This window comes from Akebia trifoliata, unplaced genomic scaffold, assembly GCF_017979445.1.
Source record: "Akebia trifoliata isolate Shusen 1 unplaced genomic scaffold, ASM1797944v1 Contig00767, whole genome shotgun sequence".
NCBI classification, from domain to species: Eukaryota; Viridiplantae; Streptophyta; class Magnoliopsida; order Ranunculales; family Lardizabalaceae; genus Akebia; species Akebia trifoliata.
Genome location: NW_028237189.1, coordinates 18708 through 38528, shown reverse-complemented (window position 1 = coordinate 38528; position 19821 = coordinate 18708). Strand labels below are relative to the sequence as shown.

The window sequence follows — 19821 nt, the reverse complement described above, 5'->3', positions numbered from 1 at the left end:
TGTGAAGTCCTGAATAATGCTTTTCTTAATATATTGTGTTGAGCAGTTTCTTTCAGGAAAGGAAGCAGGCCAAAGTATTATCCGTCCCAGTTCTAGAGGACCCTCTTATTTAACTTTAACTCTGAAAGTTTATGATGGAGTTTATGCTCACAAAGACATAGTTGAAGGAGGAAAGGATCACAAGGACATTACAAGCTTGCTTCGTCTTGGGAAAACTCTAAAAATAGGGGATGACACTTTTGAGGATTTAGATGAGGTTTGTACCCTTTTCAAAAAGGCTTATTTGTAAGTTTTTTGTGTTTTCTTATAGTTAAACTTTTCTCACTACAATTTGAAAACTTTTGCCAAAACTACTGAGTACTCAATATCTTTTCTCTGTTTCTAATAATGGTTAAAAGTTTCCTTTGTTGGGGTAGGATGGTCTTTCATTTGGATGACTCGAATATGCACTTAATATCTTGAGAGAACAAGATTCCTCTATGAATTATTTTGTCTCAGGAGAACAATTTCATTGTTTAGTGAAATATATGAGATCCAAGTGATCAAAAAAGAAATTATCTCTACTATTATAATGAGAGAAGGTGGAGAAGTTGTTCGACACCAAAATTTGAGTGGTCATAAATGCCCCCACTTTTATGTTTGAATTTAATTTAATCAGGGTCAATTTAGTCAAAAACCCAAAAAATTGTTACCCACAACCGTCCAATGAGGTTGATTAGTTTTCAAAATTACAAAAATTTCTTTTTCTTACTATCTAATCTACAAAAGCCCTTTAAGCAATGTTTTAAATTACATATTAGCCCTTTTGATACATGAGCGTTTGCACAGGCCACCTTCTAGTATATATGAGGTCCTTGATCGAAAAGCTCTAATAGTTCAGAATAAACATGACTTGTGTATGTGTTTTTAACTTTTTTAGGTCATGGATCGATATGTGGACCCATTGGTAGCCCACCTGAAGACAATGCTTAACTACCGGAAATTCAAGAGGGGTTCAAAAGCAGAAGTTGATGATCTCTTAAGGATAGAGAAATCAGACTACCCAATGAGGATAGTTTACTGTTTTGGCATTTCCCATGAACATCCAGGAACTTTCATCTTATCTTACATACGGAGTACAAATCCGCACCATGAGTACATTGGTCTGTATCCAAAGGGCTTCAAGTTTCGGAAACGGACATTTGAGGATATTGACCGGCTCGTGGCATATTTCCAGAAGCATATCGATGATCTTCAGCATGATTCAGGGCCATCTATCCGTTCAGTTGCTGCTATGGTACCTATGAAAAGCCCTGCATCTGCGGGTTCTTCTGGAGGTGGCAATTATTGGGGTGGCTCAACAAACAACAGCAACGATGGTGGGGGCTGGAGAGGCCAATCGAATTCGGACAGAGAGAGATCTTCTACACCAGGCTCAAGAACAGGTTAGCCTGCAATTTATTTGAGTAATTTCACTTGCACAAGTTATGTTTTTTGGTTGTCAGAGTTTGAGAAGGGTACAGCCGAAAATATAGGACTCATGGACCCTGTATAATGATAAATTATCATTCTATCTATATGGTCCCACTGCTGTTGTATTTATGGGGTATAAACATCCCACTCCAGCTACAGTGGAGTGGGGTCTGCACTAACCCATTTTATTGGCTTTCCTCTTCACCCCCTTCAACTTTATTGTCTCCCCCCCCCCCCCCCCCCAAAATTTTCAATAATATCCCCTCCAATTGTACCATCTTTCCTATTTTACCCCCCTTTCAATAATGCCCCTAACTTTACCATCTTTCCTCTTTTACCCCTAAGAGGATTCCTGTGACGTAGGCATGGGCAAAATCTAGAATAATAATATGATAATAGTAGATTATATTGAGTGGGATATCTTATGATATGTACCATATAACTACAGACAAGAGAATACTTATTTTCTATGTTATATTTGATGCAAAAATAAAAAAGAAAATCTTAATTGGAAATGGTAGAACTCTCAATATATGTGGTAACTGATAAAACTCAATATATGTGATAACTGATGATCTATATCTTGCAGCAAAGAAGGTGCCACCATGGTGTGGTGGTCAAAGTCTATGGGTTATACTTATCCAAAAAAAAAAGTCTATGGGTTAATACCATAACCTGGGATCAAAACCAGCTTTTATTTGAAATAAATAAATTATCACACCAAGGAAGAAAAAAATACAAAAGTATAACACTAGAGTCCTTAAGTATCGGTTCTGACACTCTATAGTGTTCATTGAAAGGAGAGACGGTTGGCATCTCCTGAGAGGGACGGGAACAGCTTTTGAGCTTACCTGTTGCCACACATGGTCAAGGCCACTTCGGTGGATCTATGTAACCCCCAATTTTTTTTTAACTTTGAAAGGGGTCTTTTTTTGAGGATTTCGTTTTTAGATTGGAATCCCTTTTTAATGTGTAAAGTCTTGTCTTGGTACTTATGGTCTGTCTCCTCCGCCACCTTTTATTAACTAGTAAAAAAAAAGAGTAGTTCTAGATTGTACTGTATTGGTATTCAGTTGAATGCAATAGACTCCTTTTATATTTTTTCAACCCCACGGCAGGAATTCATTGTGTCACTTCTTGAAGGATGATCAGGGTAAAATACTTTCTGAACTATGTGGGTTGTGCTCACCTTTCTCTTCATATACTTTTTCTAGTACTTGGAATACAGGATAATCCCTTGGGCCGTACACATGGCAGGGTCTGGGTCTGCCAGGGACTGAAAATATATTGTACCGATAATGTAATTATATTTAGTATATATGGTCCCATCCTGATGAAGGCTTACTGGATACTAAGGATGTTTAGGAGTCTAAACTGAGCGAAGTTTTATTTTGAGAGCTACTATTGCCACACCAACTATTGTTAATGCCTCACCAATTCCTATGTAAATCGCCAAAGAATTGAACACAGTTGGTGTGGCAATAGCAACTCTCTTTATTTTTCTTCTTTAGTCCATTAATTTTATATTTTTATTTATATGTATTCTATTAGTGAAGCCTATAAATTAGAAGGTTAAAGTTCATTTAAAACCTGAGCATTTTTTTAAAATATTTAAAATATTTTTTTGGTAGTCAAACCAAGGGTTGGCCTAAGGATTGGATGGGCCTGGGTTTATGAGCTCGTGTCTGACTTTTAGGGAATCCTGTAATGAGCATGAATGGGTGCATGGACGTTGTTGGTCTAGGGGTCTAATGAACAGAATGTCGACAAGATGCACATGTATATGTCATCATTCTTCCTCCGCCGTTCCAAATGTTTCAGATGGAAGATGATGTATGTGGACATTATTGGTTAAATTATGAAGACATTAAAAAGCACCAGAGTAAAAAATCTTGGTTTAGTTGCTATTGCTGCTCTTTGTTATGTGAAATAGGTTGCAAGAAAGCCTGGAAGGCGAGTTCTTTTTATTGTCCCATGTTGCCTTGCAGTCTTGCTTTACCTTGTATATTTACATGTGTTTGCATTTGTTTTTCTTCCTTTTCTGGTTGAACAGGTAGAAATGATTACAGAAACAGTGGTAGTGGTGGTCGAGATGGGCATCCAAGTGGCCTGCCTAGGCCATATGGTGGGCGTGGGCGAGGCCGTGGCTCATATAATGGTAGAGGAAACAACAATAACAATGAACGGCAGGATTCTGGTTACGGTGGATCTAAATGGGGCTCGAGTAACAAAGACAATGATGATGGGTTGAGCAATTTTCCTGGTGCTAAAGTTCAGAACTCACCTGGCAGAGAAGCTTTCCCTGGTGGTTGGAGTGGTAGTGGAAGCGGCGGTGGTGGTTGGGGTGGCAGTGGCAGTGGTGGTGGCAATGATGGTGGTTGGGGAGGTGGCGGGGGCGGGGGTAGTGGCAGTGGTGGTGGTTGGGGTACTGGTAGTGGCAGTGGCAGTGGTAGTGGTCGCGGTGGTGGTGGCTGGGATTCATCTGAATCAAAGAATAGTGGTGCACCCGACACCAGTGCTGATGTTGGGAAGGCAGCGGGGGGCTGGGGTGATTCTAAGAAAGGTGGTTCAGCTCGGCCAGAAGAAGGTAATGGATGGTCTGGAAGTGGTGGGGGTGGGGGCGGTAGTGGTAGTGGTGGTGGTGGTGGATGGGTGGGTGGTAGTGGTGGTGGTGGCGGTGGCGGTGGTTGGTGAAACTATTGTGGGTGGTTTCTCTTTATTTCACATGAAAATCAATTGAATGGTCTCAATTGCATGAAAAGAAGCTTGTATATATTTTGCCAAGGGCATAACTATCCTTCTCTCCGGCCTCCACTTTTTTTTTTTTTCTTCTTCTTTCATTGGGGTCGGTTGTTCTTTTCTTTTGATATTTTGATACTTTTGATACACAATTCTCTTTAAGTTGGTCTTTATGTGCATGACTAGCATAATTTGATGAAAAATATACATTGGAGCAGTGCTCTCGGGGGACCCTTTTTGGTAGAGTACATGTTCTGGTATGTTGTGTGTTTTTTCCTTGACTATTATTGACTTAGGTAGCTTTGTTAGAAAGGAAATTGATCTATTCGCCGTCCTGAATATCTATCTATCTATGTACTGTGGTACATACAGTGTAAGAAGCTATGAATACGAAGAAGAGGAGTGAAAGCTGTCTTTCCTTTTGAACATAGATTGTTGTGAATTGTATATAGATCATGTGCGCCAGGGAGTTGGATAGTTATGATACTCTGGGTCACCTTTTGAATGCCATGTGGTGCACTCCATTTTGATAAGTACAAGCTGTTTATTGGGGGTCTGTCCTATATGAGTTAGTTTTGGACAGGAAGAATTGGTTGATTTTTTTGTCGGGATAATCTCCTCACCATAGAAATCATCATCAAACACCAAAGATTAGATCTTTTCGATTATTATTTTTTTCCTTGTAAGTCAACGATGTCTAGAATTGACCTAGAGCCAGCTTGATAAACATTCTAATTAAGTACTTTTTTCTTTATATGCTTATATTACGGCCATGAACTTTTATGAATCATTAGAGCATCTATAATGCCAATGTTAAATTTTATCTTTGGCTATTCTAAATTTTGACAATAAAGTGAAAAAATGTCATATTTGACATATATTTCTCTAATGTTTCATTTAAAAAAAAAAATGCTATTAGCATTCTTTGGATGGTAATTTGATAATAAAAAAGACTTAAAAAGTTATTATTATTATTATTATTATATTTGTTTGGACGGTAATTTGGTCAATTGCTTTTTAAAAAACACATTTTATAATTTAAAAGTCATTTTAGTAAATGATGAGATATGATAAAATCAATGTCAAATATAACACTGATTTTAACATATATTATATTTGAGAAGTTTGTTGGAGTGCACTTATAAGAAGCTATTTCAAAATTTGGAATTGCCATCAGGAGATGCTCTTGTTATATTTAAACCTTATTCTAAATATTTGGAGATTTTTTGTTAAATAATCTATTAATACTATCATATTATGAGAAGGTAACTATTGTCCTGTACAATACGCATGTTACTGGATTACCTAAGTTTTCTAATTGGTAAGAGTACCATACCATGAATAGTGTTGAGCAAATAAATATTAAGGAAAATTACATAATCGTCCTTGATGGTAGCTTTTTTTTATTTTTATTTTTATTTTTATTCTTTTGATTAATCCTTAAGACTTTTAGAGGTGAGCTAAATGGTCCATTTAGCAAATCCATCTTTTCTAATTAGTCCCTCAAACCTCATCTCATTAGGGCTTAAAATGGGTCGGATTCGGATTAGATATGAGTATGTCAGACCGTGATTTGAATTCAAAATCTCTTCATTTTGAAGAGGTCTTGACGACTACACCTAATCGTTGTTAATTGATGAAAAATAATTTGAAAAATATAAAATACAACTTGCAAAATAACATATCATTCGGATCTTGACGGATATAGGGATGAATCTGTATTTGACCCCACATCTGATTCCGGTCAAGGGACATCAAATCATATCTGAATCATATTTTAATTTAGATATACTTTAATGAACCAAACCTATTAAATTCTGATTCGGATAACTCGGATTTCAAATAAAAACTATCCCATTTTAAGCCCCACATCTCAAGTTATAATATTTTTGAAATAATGACACTACGCCTTTCTCTTTTTCTTCACATACTTAGGTTTTCTAACGACAATTCTAATCATTTTAGACAATTTTTTTATATATTATGAATGACGAATGGAAATGATATACTTCTTATTTTAAATTTTTAAATAAATTATTTATTTATTTATTTTGATAATTTATAACAAAAATTGAAATTAGGGTTTTTCAATTCTTTTACTTCTTTTTTTTTTTAATCAAAATTTATTAAGGATGGTTCTTTTGCCTTGAAATCATATACACAAGTCGTTGTGTCGAGTTTTAAGTTGATCTTTCTATGTATTTTAGTTTTTAAAAAGAAACTTGAAAAAAATAAAATCGGGGTAAATTTTACAGTACCGAGGTCGGTAATTTTTTTTAAGTTCAATATTTTTATTGTCAAGGTCAACAATTTTTGGAAAATTATTGTCGACCTTAAAAAGAATTAAAATTGGTGAGGTCGACAATAAATAAAATTGCCAAGGTCGACAATAATTAGAAAAAATTATCGATCTTGACACTAAATATATTGAACTTAAAAATAAAAATTGTCAACCTCGACATTGTAAAATTTATCTGATTATTTATTTATTTATTTATTTTTTTGAGTTTTTTGTTAACTAAAATACATGAAAAAATCAAGTTACAACTTGACATTCAACAATACAATTGAGATTCATCCTCAAGATAAGTATCTTTGAGATATCTATTATCGAGATACTCATAAATCTCAACCATTGGATTTTGTATTTTCACACTCAAGATCACGTGTTTTTACATGAGTCGTTGGATCCCAACATTTTATATATAGTGATTGATGTGTTCCAATCAAGTTTATGGTTAAGTAGTTAAATAGTTACTATAGATACATGGATTTCGCCATTACGATGACCACATCTACTAAGGATTGGAGTCGTCACCATTCATTTTTTTAAGTGGGTGTGAATGGTCACCCGATGCGCATTTTTTGAAAAATTACCGTTTTGGCGTTTAGTGACTTTTGATGGATAAGGTACAGATCAAATCTTGAGATTCGAGGTAAGCGGTTCAATTGGAGAAAAATGAAGGTGTTAGGCACCCTTTTTTCCCCGCCAAGTAGCGGTAACCTCAACTCAACTCGGTCATTTTGATTGAAAATACAAGAATAAAAACGAAATGCCATGTGTTGATAATGTGTACCCTAAGTAGGGATTTATTTTTAGCATGATTATATGATCATCTTATTAAAGGGGATGATCTTTATAAACCTTTGCCTTGAGGACCATTCATCCTTAGTCCATCTAAAATAAAACAGAGGGGATAATAGAAGAGGGAGGAGGAGAAGGTAGAGAGAGGGGGGGTATTTTGTTGCACCCACCTTGAAGCTTCAATATTTCTTTTCTTCTTTTTCTTCAATGTCTTTTAAGGTCCTTAGTAGTTTAGGAAAATATTATTATTTTTTTTGTGTAATTGAAGGAGTAGAAAAGAGATGATGAGAGAATTAAGTGAAATGTAATATATTTTTTTTGTGAGATTTAGGAGGAGAATTTTTGTAGTGAGAGTTGGGGGCTAGTGGTTGGTAGTGAGAGTTGAGGCCTTTTTTTGAGAAGAGGAGGAGGGTATTTATAGATGTTGAGGGGTTATTTTAGGGATATAATGGGGGTGAAATGAAGAGAAGTGGTAGAATGGTGTGGGGTTTAAGAGAAAGATGGGGGTAAATTAGAGATGATTGAAGGGCATTTGTGTAAGAAGGGTAAATGGGTTGTTTTACAACCCAAAAAAGTTGGATCTTTCAACCCATTTGGGTTGAGTATTAGATAGAATAAAATAAATGAGAGTGGTTGAGAGGATGAGATTGTATAAGAGAGAAATTAATTGGTGAAGTGAGTTGAGGGGATGGAATTTTAATTAAAAGAAGGGTTGTGTAAGAGGAGGGTTGATGATATTTTGGGAGGGTGTGGGAGATGATGCCATGTGTCAAAATGGGTGGAGATGAAGGGTTGAGATGGGTTGATGGGAGAGGATGAGTGTTTGATTTGAGTGGAAGGGTGTGAGTTTAGATTGTAAATTTGGGTTTTGTAGGGAATGATGAGGGTAGATTAAAGGGAAGTATAGGTTAGGGGTGTGGGTATATTAGATTTTTTTAGAGAAAAGGTGATGGGTTGATGTGAGTAGATTATGGGAGGTATATGTTAGGGGTGTGAGTAGATGATGTTTAAAGAAAATGTGATGGGATAGGTTGGGGATGAGGGAGGTGAGTTGGGGTGGTGACATGTGTCCCACCTTGATTATCAAGATGGTGATTGGTTGATGTGGGTAGTGGTTTGTGGGTTAGGATTATGGGTTGGATGTGAATTAGATATGGATAAAGGTTTGTGGGCTTTTTAGTGTATTGGGCTTGGGTTATTGGAATGGTTTTGGGTTATTGGATTGGGTAGGGTTTGTTTTGGATTGGATTTTTGAGGGTGGGTATGTTTTAGGTTTTGGGTGGTGTGGGATTGGATTTAGGTTAGGGGATAAGGTGAGAAATGTAATTTGTGAGTGTTGAGGGTTTATGGGCCTTAGGCAGAGTTAGAATTTCTTCGAATTAGGAGCGGAGTAGTGAGGGGTAAGGAAGGTGGAGATGGTCCTAAGTCTTATTTTACATTTTTTATCTTTTTAGGAATTTTTAGAATTATTGGATTGATCGAAATGCCACGTGTTGGCAAATCGGGCTTTTTAGGCCCGTCGGATAATTTCATTAAGAATTCGTCATTTTCGATTTTGGGAATGGCACGACGAATATTGGGAAAACGTAAGGTAGGCCGAGTCCTTTTGGTGGGCCTTCTAGATCCTTAGGGGTCTTAAGGGCCTTGATTCAATCAAAATGTCATATTTTGATTGATTTAGATTTTTGAGGCCCGTTGACAATTTTTATTGAAAAATATGTATTTTTGGGCTCTTTCGAGTAGAGGCCCATTCAAATTGGGGTGTCTACAGTTACATCTTGAAATCTCTCCAAGAACCCTTATTACTTCTAAATTTCTTCCCATCCTAATTAATCCATATTTATCTTAAAAGGGTATTTCTATTTCTCCCTGGAACTCCATCATATCTAACCTTTTCTACCTTTTGGATACAATTTTTGTTCTACTTGGTAATATTTCATTTTTTCTCTTCTTTTTTTTTTTTTTTTCAAAAAACCATTCAGGCTCAAAACTAAGGTATTTTCTTCTAATAAATGATTAAGGAGAAGATGTGTATTAAAAAAATTTCTAATTATTAATCAAATCATATATATAGATCATGTGGCAATCTTGTCAACCCCAAGGGGTCGGCCTAGTGGCAAGCTGAGCCTTGATAAGCTCGTTAGGGAGAGTCGGTCAAGTGTTCGAAACCTCACGAAACTATGAATTTCTTGGGACTAGCCACCAAGGTCTGGATGACCCTCGACTCGACCTGTTGCACGTAAGACTTTTCGAGGAGTGGTGTGTGTGACTGTGGGATTAGTCCCACTTGAAGCGTGGGGAAACCCACGATATTAAAAATTAAAATTAAAAAAAATGTGGCAATCTTGTCACCAAAACTTGACCTGAAATTGAAGATGGTAGGCAATTTTTGAGCCAAATTATTTATATCGTTTGAAATTTTTGATTAACATATCTTTTTATTGAAATACTTATATTTTTCTTATTATTAGGTAGATCTGCATGAACTCATTTTCGTAAATAACAAACATTTAAATCAATAAAAAAATTAATTATTTTATATCATAAATCAAAATCTGATCGACTCGACTGATTTTTTCAAAATATCATATGAGTCATCTTGAATTTTGGAGGATTCAATGTGATTACCGAATAACTTTTACTATCTTTGGAAGTAGCTTCCGAGATCGACATGGCTACCTCAGTCATCACGATCTTGGATGAGTTTCAAAATCATATTTGTAAGAGATTGAAGACAGAGGCATTTCCGTCATTTTACGTTATTTATAATGGAAGACTACGGTCAAGAATGTGTCATTAGTTTTGAAAATGGAGGGTCTTTCTTAAATATATCTCAAAATCAGAAGGTGTATGACTAAATTACGCTAAATTATAAAGCCACCCCCTCTAACCTTTGTAATTGTATCTGAGGTTCCTAGGGTTTGCTTCTCTCTCTCTGTCTCTCCCTGTCTCTCCCTTCGCCATGACTGCTCCATCGCAAGAAGAGCTTCTCGCTGCGCATCTCGAAGAGCAGAAGATCGATGTAAGCTTCTTCTCATCTTTCCAAACTTTCATTTTTTCATTCTTGAGATCTCTTTCTGATACTTTAATGGGGTTTTAGTACTTCACTCTTTATCAGAAATCGAAAAACATGTCTTAAACAGTTCGATTTTATATATTTTTATCTATTATTTGATACACTTTAGGGTTTTGCAGTAATTTCAGGGGTTCGGGATCTTATGGATCAGACATTTGTTTGTTCAATTAAATATAAGAAGTTTTTTAGGTCAAAGTTGAATATTTATGAACAATGTGGATATCATTTGAAAATGAGTAATTCGGACAGAATAGAACTTTGATTGATCTTGACACTTGGGATTCTATGGAAGAAGGCATAGTTTTTATTAACCGCATTGAATTTAATTTGGGGGAGGAATCTTATAAAGATCGTTTTGATTCTTATCTAAGAAGGGTAATCATCATTTGATTTGATAATTAATCTGGATTGGCAGAAAACTTCTTGGTGGACTCAGTTTGAAAATGGTTCTCCACTGGTTGATGTTAGATTTTCCATTTTCAACTTAGCGAAACTTGATTGAACTGTATAGTGAATCTATGGAGGTTCATTGTTCATCTTTGAAGTTAAACTTAGTGTTATAAGGTGAGATAGGTTCTAGTTTCCATGATATTTTACCCGCCAAGGCATGTTTGGGGAGCCATATCCAGATTGTCTATCTGATATTGACTTGCATTGTGATGGTGGTCTTCTTGTGTTTTTCATTTCGATATGGCTATAATTGACGGATACATTATTATGATTCTCATTTCGTAATTACTAAAAGGGATTGATTAGTACTTAAGTAAGATTCTTAGAGATTTGATTGAGGATGTCATTAATTTGACTTTTCAATCTTATCTTTAGAAAGTATGTTATAAATAATGGTTTAGGGATTTAGGTTGGGGGAGAAGAAATATTTGGGAGAAATCCATCAGGAGGTTTTGCCCCGTTGAAGTTGAAGAGTCAAGATGTACGGCGGTTGCTTCCCCCAAAGTGGTGATATGAATAAAAAAATTAATTTTCTTATTTTTGTGTTTTTATTTTCAGGTTCACAACATAGAATTAAGCGTCACTACAACTCTTGGTAGAAAAACCTAGATGCAACCATTGTTACAACTGGCTATCAATCGCCATTCTTTCGCTGGTGGTTCACTAATATAATTTGTATTTTTTTTCCTTTCTTCACTAATCTTGTGTAACTTTTGATCGATGTCATTCCTGCTTCATTATTGAAGGTTTAAATGCTATGGATTGGAGGAGGTGCTATACATGTGATTATCTTGAGGAATATTGGTCTTTTCAAATAAATTATTTTGGGTATATAATGTAAATTATCAAGACTCCATTGTAAGGGTCTTTTAAGAAACTTGTTTCTTTGGGAGGGATTTTTTTAAGTTTAAGCAACTTTGATTCCTTCTGAGTTCCCAATTCCTCTTGCTTCTATTATCAATGAGGATGCAGTAGCAAGTCCTATGTAAGATTGTAACCTTTTTTTTTTCCGGCTGGGTCTGCTTATCACCCCCTATTACCTTCCAAAAAAACGTATTTCCTTGATGCATATGGTAGGTTGGGATTTGTCCTAAAATGTTTTCTTGGGAGAAAGGATTTCTTGAGATGCCCAATTCAGTGAGAGAACCTTTTATAGGTAATTAAACAGATTCCAATTTCTTTTACTACCCCCTCTTTAATTTTGTAGAAGAGCAAGTGATTTAAATTTTTAAGAACTTTCATAGAGGCAAAAAGCACCACACACGTGTCCATCCATATTCACTTGGCTTTATGTACCCTTTTGCAAGTGAATTTAGCTTTCTTATTTCTCTATTTTACTTCAACTTTTTCTGCTATGATAATTTTACTGTACACTAGATTCTTGATTTTACTCACTTCTCTGTAAATTGGATGTCGATGGTCACTTTTTTTATACAGTTCAACCGCTCTTTTTTGTTTTTGTACTTCTATTTTTTTCCCTTCCAATGAGATAGCATTAGTAAAATTTTGCAGCCCGATGAGCCCGTGGTTGAAGATGAAGATGACGATGAAGATGATGATGACGATGATGACAAGGATGAGGATGATATTGAAGGTAAACAAACCACCAACTTGATGCCCCAGAAACCAAGTTCAAGATTTTGATTGCTTGGTGTGCATTTGTATGTATAATTATGGATTAAATGATTTGTTCAGATTACATGGTTTGTTTTCCTAAAAATTGGAACTCTTCCTATGCAAGTATTTTGGCTGAATTGTTTTTTGAAGCAGTATTGAATGGATAGAGGATATTGTATGTTAGAGTCAAAATCCAATGCAGTTGTTTGGGACCTGCCACACTGAAAAATTCTGGCCAATAGTAACAGTGAGCATCTTATATGGTGCATGTCTGACACATGCTTAACTTGTTAACTAGAGTTCATGTAACACTGGTTTAAAGATGTTTGGGCTACTGTTTTATTATTTTGCATTTTGTACACTGGAATTTGCCTTTTGACTTTGAACTCGTATTTGCAGGACTACAAGGAGATGCAAGTGGCAGGTCAAAGCAGAGCAGAAGTGAGAAGAAGAGTCGCAAGGCGATGTTGAAGCTTGGAATGAAACCCATCCCTGGTGTCAGCCGCGTTACTGTCAAGAAGAGCAAAAACGTTAGTTCTCCTCCTAATCATTTGGCCATTGAAAATTTTGTATCAGCTTAGTTTTTAACAAATTGATCTTTGTTGATTGGTTATTTCAGATTTTGTTTGTTATCTCAAAACCCGATGTTTTCAAGAGCCCAACGTCAGACACGTATGTTATATTTGGGGAGGCAAAGATTGAGGACTTGAGCTCACAACTGCAAACTCAAGCTGCGGAGCAATTCAAGGCTCCTGATCTCAGTAATGTAATCTCCAAGCCCGAGTCCTCGGCTATGGTTCAGGATGATGAAGACGTTGATGAGACGGGAGTGGAGCCCAAAGACATAGAGTTGGTGATGACGCAAGCCGGAGTCTCAAGATCAAAGGCTGTGACGGCACTTAAGGCTGCTGATGGGGATATTGTTTCTGCCATTATGGAGTTAACAAACTAGGTAAAGCTATACGTTGAGTGATTAGGAATCGTTTCTCTTCTTATTTTGTGGTTTTCAGAGGATTTGTGGCTGAAGTTTTCTCAAAATATCTTTTTGTTGTATTTGTAGAACTCGGAAATGATCTTTCATCTATGTTATGGATTGTTTTTGTGATTTAGTTTTATGTTATATTCAAGAAAGAAACACATCTTAAGTTGAAATGAATATTCCTCTTCAACATGTTTAGTCCGAATTTGTCCTATGATTGTATAGTGTCCAATCCTAGGATCTGACTTGTTATTCTGATAATGAAGTGTGTTTGACAAGCTTTTGAATAGTAAGGGAGGACAGCTGTTCTTAAATGGGTTTCACGAAGTCAGAAAAATAGGGATAATGGATCCCAATAATAAAAAAAAAGGATTCACATCTCACTTGTCCATTTCATTGTTTTTTTTCTCACACATGCAACTTACAGATCTTTCTATAATCTCTCTTATAGAAACTTTGTTTCTAATCTCAACATTTTTGAGTGGCAAAGGCCGAAGAGGAATGTGGGGAACTTATTCTTAAGCGATATCAGCTCGTCCATGCTTGCTTATCCGTTGGGGGCTTTCATCTGTGGTTATATTGCTTGTTTATCTCAATTAGGCTCATGATTTTGTTTATGGCCCTTTGTTGTTTTCAACCGAGTATTAGTTTTCAATCAGAGTCAATATTCAAACCAATATTTGTGGATTTGAAGTTAAACCTGGAAAGGATAGTACCCATTGCTAGGTAAAAGACTCTTTTTCCAGATTATTAGCTTGAGGCCAACAAAAATCCCTTAAGGTGCTGCTTGCTCATGGTTTTTTTTGTTAAAGCAAAGTAGGAGAATTCATTAATAAGAAAGAAAGCACGGCTGCCTGCTCATGATTTTGAATCTCGTCCCAGGCCAAGACAACTCATCCGATATGTCTCGTTATCATCCCCCAATGAGACGGATAGACAAGTCAAACGTATTGGACCAGATTTAAAACCACGGTTCATTTTTCTCATTGTTGAACGAGATATAACACATTGGAAAACTCGTCTGAGTAGCTAGTGTTTTAAACTGTGTGCCTGCTAGCAATTCTCTGAAGCAAACATCTCCAGATAATGATGGTATGCTACGTGTTAGGACACTACAAGTTTTACTGGATTCATCAGAGCATGCACCGAGGAGTTGTGCAGGTGCCTAGTGAGTAATATATATATATATATATATATATGCTCAGAGGCTCCTGGCCTGATCTGGTCTAAGGCTAGACCGACCAATTTTCTGGGCCTGTGCCCAACTCTAAGGGCAATCCTAGAGTCCCTTCAAGCCGAGAATACTCCCCCGCCCTGCCACCCAAATGGCCCTTTTGATTTTTTATTTTATTTTATAAATTGGCCTGAGTCTGAAGCAAGCTTTGTAACTGAGTGTGGCTTGATAATGGATGGATGAGATCTATATTGGTGAGACTGCTCTATCTAATTCTCATGTACAAATATCTCACTAAGAAGAAGAATCCACAAACCGGTAGTACTAAATAGAAGAGCATTTTACATAAAAAGTTGGAACAAAATCAAAACCCAAACATAAAATTGATATCTTTCCATTAAAAGAAGGTAAAAAAAAGCTGACCAACTGCTGGACAGTCAACAACTTACTTTCTCTGCTTTTCTTGATTATTATAAATTCCTTGAGAATTCAAAATGACTTGAGGAACACTGAACACCGCTCACTATGTACATTCTCTCCTTTTCTGTGTAAACAGTTTGGTTTCATTTGTACCTAGTTGAATCAAAACCTACATAAAACTTTGTTTCCAATTCTTATCCATTTCAGTTATGGGTATGAAACTCTCGGATCGAGAACCAATTCTACAAATACTTGTTACAATCAGATGACATGTACTTTAACACATGATGGTTGATACCAACAATGAATTCTTCAAGGAAATCATACGACCTTAGAAAATTAGGTTTTGAAGTCCTTGTTGCAGTTGAGATTGAGACGAATGAATGGCAAATAAAATCAGACGTTAAAGTACATTTATGGAGGAGACCAATTCTTAATGAATCCCCCTATATCATGCTTACCCAAAACCAGACCTAAAAATAATCAGATCCATGATGCTAGGGTAGACCCAAAACCAAGTAATTAGTTTTTGATACATTGGGTACCCCCATTGACACCCTAAAATCATTCACAATAAGTCATTCAACACTAGGTGCACTTAAAAAAAAAAAGTAAAAATATGTTCTACATTTTTGGCCAGAACTATCAAGATAGGACATTAAAGAACACGACATAATAATTTACAGAAAAAAAAAAAAAAAGGTACCAATTAACTAAGGGTTGCAGGTTCAAGTTCTTAAACCACTTGCACTAGAGCAATTTATGTCCATTAACTGGAGATGCTAAGTGAGTTACAACAGCAAAAGATAGCATAGAAAAAACAAGTAACCAAGTCTCCGAACTCATCGATGACCTTAATTAATAATTACGCCATCCAGAATAACTCATCTGATGACTATCTTCATGCCTGGATGGCGAACTACTTCCTCCTGATTCCCCGTGGCGAGTGTTTGAGTTTGATGAGCGGAAAGGCCACAAGAACGATAAAGGATTACGCCTCCCTTGATTCTCCAAACTGTTCTCTCTCGCACTTGTGTTGTTACTAGCACCGCTGCTTCTACTCCCCTCAGTAGAACTCTGATTACTACTACGAGCATTACTAGATCCATGTGGTGGAAGTTCGAGGCGACAAACAGGGCACGAGTTGTGTTGAACCAACCACGGGACTATACAATCAGAGTGATATATATGGTTACATGGCATCAGACGTGCTTCAGATCCCAACTCAAATCTTTCTTTACATACAGGGCAGTGTGAATCGGTGCGGAGATGCCTCTCAGAGATGTTTATTATGGGCATTGCATCAATCGAAGACCGAGTTGCAGGAGGAGGCCCTCGACGATCATTCAAAGTGAGCTGTTCAATTAGTTCTTCGAGTCCCGAACCCACAAAGAAATCAGCAATATTAGATTGTCTTAGACCGCTTGGACCACCACCATTGAGGAGGACTTCAATCCCACGATTTTCAGACATCCGAACTGGGATTTGACCACCGAAGACCAACCAAGAACCAGAGCTGAATCCAGTATCTTGTTCAGAACCCAGCCCGGACCTTCCTCGGATATCAAGGTTACGGTTTCTCCCAGCTAAACGTTGCCTCATCAGAGCCGAGAAAGCATCCATTATTCCAAATCTTTGGTCGTGATCGTCATCGGAATCTAACCCGAAGAAATCTAGTGGGCTAATGCCGCCCTCCATCTCATCAAGTTCTTGCACGAAGCCTCCATCACAATTTGGGCAAACCGCATCTTGTCCTCGGAGTCGAACACGACGCTCGCATCTGTAACACCAATGAGTGGTCCCGCTGCTCGACATCCTTATTCTCTTCTTTCTCTTCCAACTCTGTACTCTGCTCAATTGCTACCAGTTCACCCAAAAAAAAAATCAAAAGTAAAGTTAATGGAATAAAACAATACATTAATACAAAACAAATATCTATATAATAAAACACAACGGTTCACTTCCCAATGTTTATCCCCCACATAAGTAGGGGTTGAGATTTAATCGCCCCCACGAATGCCGAGGAAAACTCTCCACTTTATTATCTTTTCTTTTCTCTTCTCCACTTTCCTATAATACCCCTCAAAACTTTATTACCTATCCTCTTCTACCCACCCTTTCCAAGGATACCCCTCCGACCTTATTGTCTTTCCTTTTCTACCCTTTTCTCAATAGTACCCCTCCAACTTTATATATTACTTTTACTCTTCGCCCTTTTCCAATAATACCCCTTCCAACTTCATTGTCTTTCCTCTTTTACCCAATCCCAAAGAGGATGCCCGTGCATACGGCACGGGTAAACTCTAGTACTCTTTAAATGATAAAATCTTGCCCCTCAAACTCCTTACGGAAGTCCTATACCACCTGAACGCTTGAAAGTGCAAGCTAAACTAGAATCATAAACTTCATTTTTTATTGTAAATGTTATCCCATGATGTATCCTACCAATGCCTATACAGACTTAGGTAACATGTAACAAGACCAAATTCCTCTCAAAACAATTAACGTAAGATTTGGGAGGAAAGGGGAAGACATGAGTTAACATGTCCTAGTATAGCTTAATAATTAATAATAAAAAATTAGGGTAAGCAGCACATATTTCCCAACTTCAAATTTCAAATCCACATATTAAAATTCCAAAGTTACTCACATAATTAATAGTACTATAAGATACTATTTTATACTTTAACAAGAAATACGTTTAAAAAAAAAATATATATATTAGTGAAGTCGTCCCATGGAGTCCCACTACATTTCTCTTCAACTTTTTTCTGAGAAATAGAATATAAATGCAAATGTTTAATATATAGTGTTAAAACAGAATTGAAACATTAATGTAAGGTGTATACCTCAGTCATTTCTACATTTCCCCTTACACCTAATGGAATTTTAGTGTGGTGTATGCTTCACATGCCTATAAAAACAGTAGTTCAAACTATGGACTCATTGAGAAGATCTCCTCTACTGAAATTCAGCGTCACCGAGTGATCCTAACCATCCCACCTACTATAATCATTTTGGATGGCCACAAATATACAAAAAAGAGTCCAGAAAACATGTTTCTTTTTGGCTGATTAAAATTATCGAATCAAACTGATTTTTGGTCAAGATGACATCCCAAGTGTCGTCCACTAATCAGAAAGTCTATATTAACAAGATTATTCACCATTTGTGAGATCTAGAATAGGTAGTACTACACACATGGTCATACCAAACGGATTGCTCTGTACTGTAGAGATTAAACCTAATAGGGCTATAAATTAGCCTTCAAACCCTAAATTATCAGAAAAAAAAGAAAAAGAAAAAGAAAAAAAGAATTCAACAAAGTGCCCCTACATAACATTCAAAAACAATATAATTTTGAGAGGTACAACTAACAAAATCAGTCTCAATTACACCAGCATATGTTCCATAATTCATCTCAAATCAATGAGTTTTGGAACCTAACAATCAAAACCCCCTAAAATAAAAGCATAAAGATAAAAGATCCCCAATTTCAACTAAAATACATTCAATCCAAAAAAAAAACAATATATATGAAATGTAATTGAACAATAAAATCCACAAAAAACGCTAGAAAACTCAGATACATAATTAAAAATTAAAAATTAAAAAAAAAAAAAAAAAACAGAAACACTAATTGACAGTGAAAATTGAGATCAGATACCTTGATATCTCAAAGCAAGCTACTTCCATAGAGAAATCTAATCTCAGATAAGGATAAAGAGAGATTTCATCGAAACCCTAATATGGGGTAGAAATTTGGTTTGAAGCAGAGACTCTGAAAGAAAGGTGTAGACTTTCTTTCATTCTCTCTGGAATATCGAGTCTGATCTTTTCTGGATTGTCGTTGTTAATCTCTTCTCCGCAGAGTCAACGTATTTTATTACCACGTGTAAGGATGACGTGGCTTTTACGATATCTATCAATATTGATCACTACCTATAATCAACTGCCACGTACTCAACGGGGGGGCATCAGATTAAATAATCAGGTTTCTTCAACTCCACTGTGTCAACCTACTTATTATCAGTGCTGATTTAGATGTACCCCTCCACTTTTAGGTGAATATTTGAGATACCCAACTATCCATTCTATCTGATAACATGCCCCCTTGACCTTGGACTTCTCTTATAGACTAATGAAAATGACTTAAATGTCCCCACCTTCAACCTCTACACCCTTGTTATTTTTTAAACCTCTCTTAACTTATTTTTAATCTATTCAACCTAATTTTTCAATCCCTCTTCTCCAACCTCGTCTTAATCCCTCATAAAAACCCTTGCTTTTTCTACCTAGAATTCCGTATTATTATTATTATTTATAATTGTCTAAAAATATTCTCTCTTTCAAATAGGATCTCAAGGTTAAAGACGAGGATAAGAAATTGGATGATTTAAAAGTATTTCCCTATGTTTTGTTCAATATTAGAGATACATGTGTTTTTAAAATGATGACATGTCCCTCTTGACTTAGGTTTTGTATGATAAATTAATGTAAAATGACCTAAATCTTCAAGTTATTTACTTCTAGGGTAAACTATTTTGACCTATTCAATTCCGTCTCCAACGCATCATAATTAATGTCTTTTACAAAATCCTTAATTTTTCTACCTAAAATTCATTCTTCTGCAAAATCTTATATTATTCTTGAGGTTTGAAGGTAGAGGAGAGATAATCTAACTATTAAAGGTGAGTTTATACTAAAATTTTATCATCTTTTAGAAGTTTTTAGAAGTTAGACTCTCAAGATAAATTATTTTTAACAAATTAACCCCATTTTCAATACGTGGATTTCAAAAATTTTGATCTTGTTATTGAGGTTTGAAG

At 36.1% G+C, this 19821-nt stretch overlaps 2 protein-coding genes, 1 non-coding gene and 1 pseudogene across 4 annotated transcripts; 3 read left to right on the top strand and 1 right to left on the bottom strand.

The window, feature by feature from the left end:
* The first annotated feature begins 7 nt into the window (after nt 1–7).
* On the top strand, nt 8–4640 carry LOC147381085 (transcription elongation factor SPT6 homolog). The gene is made up of 3 exons (XM_086430864.1): nt 8–256; nt 920–1424; nt 3506–4640. Exons 1-3 carry the CDS (start codon nt 17–19, stop codon nt 4144–4146), a joined length of 1386 nt encoding a protein of 461 aa, XP_086286990.1. The 5' UTR covers nt 8–16; the 3' UTR covers nt 4147–4640.
* LOC147381086 (U6atac minor spliceosomal RNA) lies at nt 2239–2359 on the top strand. The gene has a single exon (XR_015174782.1). It is a non-coding gene; the product is annotated as a U6atac minor spliceosomal RNA (small nuclear RNA).
* Nucleotides 4641–10152: 5512 nt separating the features above from the next.
* LOC147381084 (nascent polypeptide-associated complex subunit alpha-like protein 1) lies at nt 10153–13528 on the top strand. Its single transcript, XM_086430863.1, has 4 exons — nt 10153–10298; nt 12315–12396; nt 12819–12949; nt 13039–13528. The coding sequence occupies exons 1-4, from the start codon at nt 10239–10241 to the stop codon at nt 13369–13371; spliced, it is 606 nt and encodes a 201-aa protein (XP_086286989.1). The 5' UTR covers nt 10153–10238; the 3' UTR covers nt 13372–13528.
* A 2040-nt stretch (nt 13529–15568) lies between these two features.
* On the bottom strand, nt 15569–18820 carry LOC147381083 (putative E3 ubiquitin-protein ligase RHC1A pseudogene; annotated as a pseudogene). Its single transcript, XR_015174781.1, has 2 exons — nt 18660–18820; nt 15569–16852 (listed from the first exon to the last, which is right to left on the bottom strand). The product of XR_015174781.1 is annotated as a putative E3 ubiquitin-protein ligase RHC1A pseudogene (transcript).
* Between the last annotated feature and the right edge of the window lie 1001 nt (nt 18821–19821).

Excerpts from the sequence above, each read along its gene's own strand:
- LOC147381085 (XM_086430864.1), top strand. The coding sequence starts at position 17 with ATGCTTTTCTTAATATATTGTGTTGAGCAGTTTCTTTCAGGAAAGGAA. Across the intron at positions 257-919 it reads CTTTTGAGGATTTAGATGAG|GTCATGGATCGATATGTGGA; the intron begins GTTTGTACCCTT and ends TAACTTTTTTAG. Across the intron at positions 1,425-3,505 it reads TACACCAGGCTCAAGAACAG|GTAGAAATGATTACAGAAAC; the intron begins GTTAGCCTGCAA and ends CTGGTTGAACAG.
- LOC147381084 (XM_086430863.1), top strand. The coding sequence starts at position 10,239 with ATGACTGCTCCATCGCAAGAAGAGCTTCTCGCTGCGCATCTCGAAGAG. Across the intron at positions 10,299-12,314 it reads TCGAAGAGCAGAAGATCGAT|CCCGATGAGCCCGTGGTTGA; the intron begins GTAAGCTTCTTC and ends AAAATTTTGCAG. Across the intron at positions 12,397-12,818 it reads GGATGAGGATGATATTGAAG|GACTACAAGGAGATGCAAGT; the intron begins GTAAACAAACCA and ends TCGTATTTGCAG.